The following is a 2,500-nucleotide window of genomic DNA, read 5'->3' on the forward strand; positions in this document are numbered from 1 at the left end:
ACATTGGTATTAGAATGGATGAAGGAAGAATCACAATATATTGAACGGTTTTATACAGTTTAACAGTATAATGATTATATATATTATTATATAAGCATTATGATACAGACATAGGCAGGTCCTGACGGTGGTTCTGTGGGCCCCCCCCCAGGTCAGATCGACTCCCAGTGGAGCCCGCTGTGGATCGGCCTGTACGCACAGCACCTGGAGCGCTGGCTGGCCTGGTTCCCCCGGCACCAGATCCACCTGGTCAGCGGGGAGACGCTGATCTCCGACCCGGCCGGCGAGCTGGCCCGGGTGCAGGACTTCCTGGGCCTCCAGCGCATCGTGACCGACAAGCACTTCTACTTCAACAAGACCAAGGGCTTCCCCTGCCTGAAGAAGCCCGAGGGCAGCAGCAAGCCCCACTGCCTGGGCAAGACCAAGGGCCGCACGCACGCCTCCATCCGACCCGCCGTCGTCCGCCGGCTCCGGGACTTCTACCGGCCGCACAACCAGCGCTTCTACCGCATGGTGGGCCAGGACTTTGGCTGGCAGTGAGCCGGCTCCTCCTGTGAGGGATGGTCTCATTGGTAAAGGGTTGGATGGCCTCAGGACAGAAATGAAAGCCTGTGGGGGCACCGTGGACTGAACAGCCCCAACAGTACCCCCTGTGGAGGATGGAAGCCAACCGGACTTGAGGGGGAGAGGGGGTGGACGTTTTGGGGTTCAACCCCATCCTATAAGAGTTGGTCAGATCCTCCCAGTGTAGTGTTTCATTCTTTCACCCCCCCCCCACCCTCTATCAATCAATCATGAGGTTCGAGACATGCGTCTAAGGAGGGGTCAAGGTTGTGTGTATCTGAGGAGGGGTTCAGAATGTGTGTTTCTGAGGAGGGGTCCAGAGTGTATCTGAGAAGGGGTTCAGCCATAGAACAGACATTGCTCTGACATTCCATACAGCCACTGCCGCGGGAGGATGTAATGATGTGTTTATATCTGCACTTATACTGTGATACTGTGTAGAATAGCTCGGGGGTCAGGGAAAACGATGGGACTACAAGTTGGACTGCAAGTGAAACGAAAAGTATGATTCGACATGACAGGATAGTGTGTGAATGGAAACGAATGACAGAGCTGCAGCTTTAACATCCGCTACAACCTGTGTAACATCATCGTCTTTGTGTCTGCACTAAACAGCTCTGCGGTCGTAGAAGGCCGAGCCAAGGTATGGACCCTAGAAAGTGATTAACAGGAAATGAAAACTGATCACATCACTTTTCAGCCCTGCCGTTATACCTGTAACAGTCTCCGAGGTTATGGTTAAACACACCAATAGGCAATCAATGCGCAGATTGAGTATCAACCATCACTGCTTTGATTCCTGGAAAATGCTGGACCACCACTGGCTAGACGGCAGGGCGATGGGAGGATGAATGTTTAATGTGGGGAGCAGCGGAGAGGCTGAGTGCACGCGGAACATCTTTGGAGGAGCTCGACGGTATGTGACGGAGTGGTTTTGTATTTCGTGGATAATAGATGTGGGTCGGAGTTCTGCAAAAGATGACCAGCGTGGATCGCTTGTCCCCCGAGAAACGCAGTTTACGAGGTCCCCCCCCCCCACCCCGACCAGCTCGTTGTGCAGGTGAAACGTTTCTCTGAGTCTACCTAGTAGCCTATGGATCCTCATGGCTTCTGTGTTCAGGAAACTGACTGACTGCTGTTTGGGTTTGCATGTTTGCATGTATTTGCACTAGTTTGAAAGCATAAAAGAAAACATTAAAATACTATTTTCTAGCAGAGATTTGTGTGAATCAATTCCTAGATTTATTTTTACATTAAATATATTTACTTGGTTATTACTATATTACTAATATATACCCGGTATATATATATTTTTCAATTTGTTTTACATCGATTTGTAAAAAGTGCACATTGATTCGCTTCTAACAAATTATTCTTAACTCAAAAGGGATAAAAGTGTACATATCCTCTGATAAATACATACACACAACACACTGTGTGTATTGTGCAGGGTATGACCCCCCCCCCAAAGACGTCAATGTATTAAGTATCTTAAGACTAGTTATGGAGACACAAACAAAAATCAACAATATAAAAGTCCATTTGAGTTTAATTTATACAACGGTCGTCAACGGTTAATATTAGAGGGCGCCAATACTGCTTAAGTGAGAGGCGAGCGCCCTCTTGTGGCAAATGTTCTTCCGACGAGGCCGAATAACGTTAATAAGCACTGAAATAAAAATATTTTTTGTGTCGAGTTATCCCCTAATTTCCCATTAACAATTTTTCCCATACAAATACACAGTTTTCATCCATATCAATTTTTTAAGGTTGCAAAAAACACACAGTAACAAAAGAGCACGACTAAAAAATATGACAATCTAAAACACGGTCATGACATAATCCTGAAACCCATGCTCCAGCAAATCAAAAAGATATCAAAAACAAAAGTAAATCATTACTTAATATACTCAATTCTGAACGGGCTCTACTTCAC

The 2,500-nt window shown here is 46.6% G+C and overlaps 2 protein-coding genes across 2 annotated transcripts in view; one reads left to right on the forward strand and one right to left on the reverse strand.

Annotated features, from left to right (window-relative positions):
- Positions 1-1,779, forward strand: part of LOC132446411 (heparan sulfate glucosamine 3-O-sulfotransferase 3B1-like) — a 2,456-nt gene extending 677 nt beyond the window's left edge. The window contains exon 2 of the mRNA XM_060036685.1: positions 152-1,779. Coding sequence (XP_059892668.1) covers positions 152-540 — 389 coding nt within the window. The 3' untranslated portion in view covers positions 541-1,779. The remainder of the gene's footprint in view (positions 1-151) is intronic.
- Positions 1,780-2,088: 309 nt separating this feature from the next.
- gsg1l2b (gsg1-like 2b) overlaps positions 2,089-2,500 on the reverse strand; it is a 17,718-nt gene continuing 17,306 nt past the window's right edge. Inside the window, exon 5 of the mRNA XM_060036554.1 lies at positions 2,089-2,500. This exon is cut by the window's right edge and continues 2,950 nt beyond it. The gene's annotated coding sequence lies outside the window, so the exon portion shown is untranslated.

Source organism: Gadus macrocephalus, chromosome 18 (assembly GCF_031168955.1).
Source record: "Gadus macrocephalus chromosome 18, ASM3116895v1".
In the NCBI taxonomy this organism is placed as follows: Eukaryota; Metazoa; Chordata; class Actinopteri; order Gadiformes; family Gadidae; genus Gadus; species Gadus macrocephalus.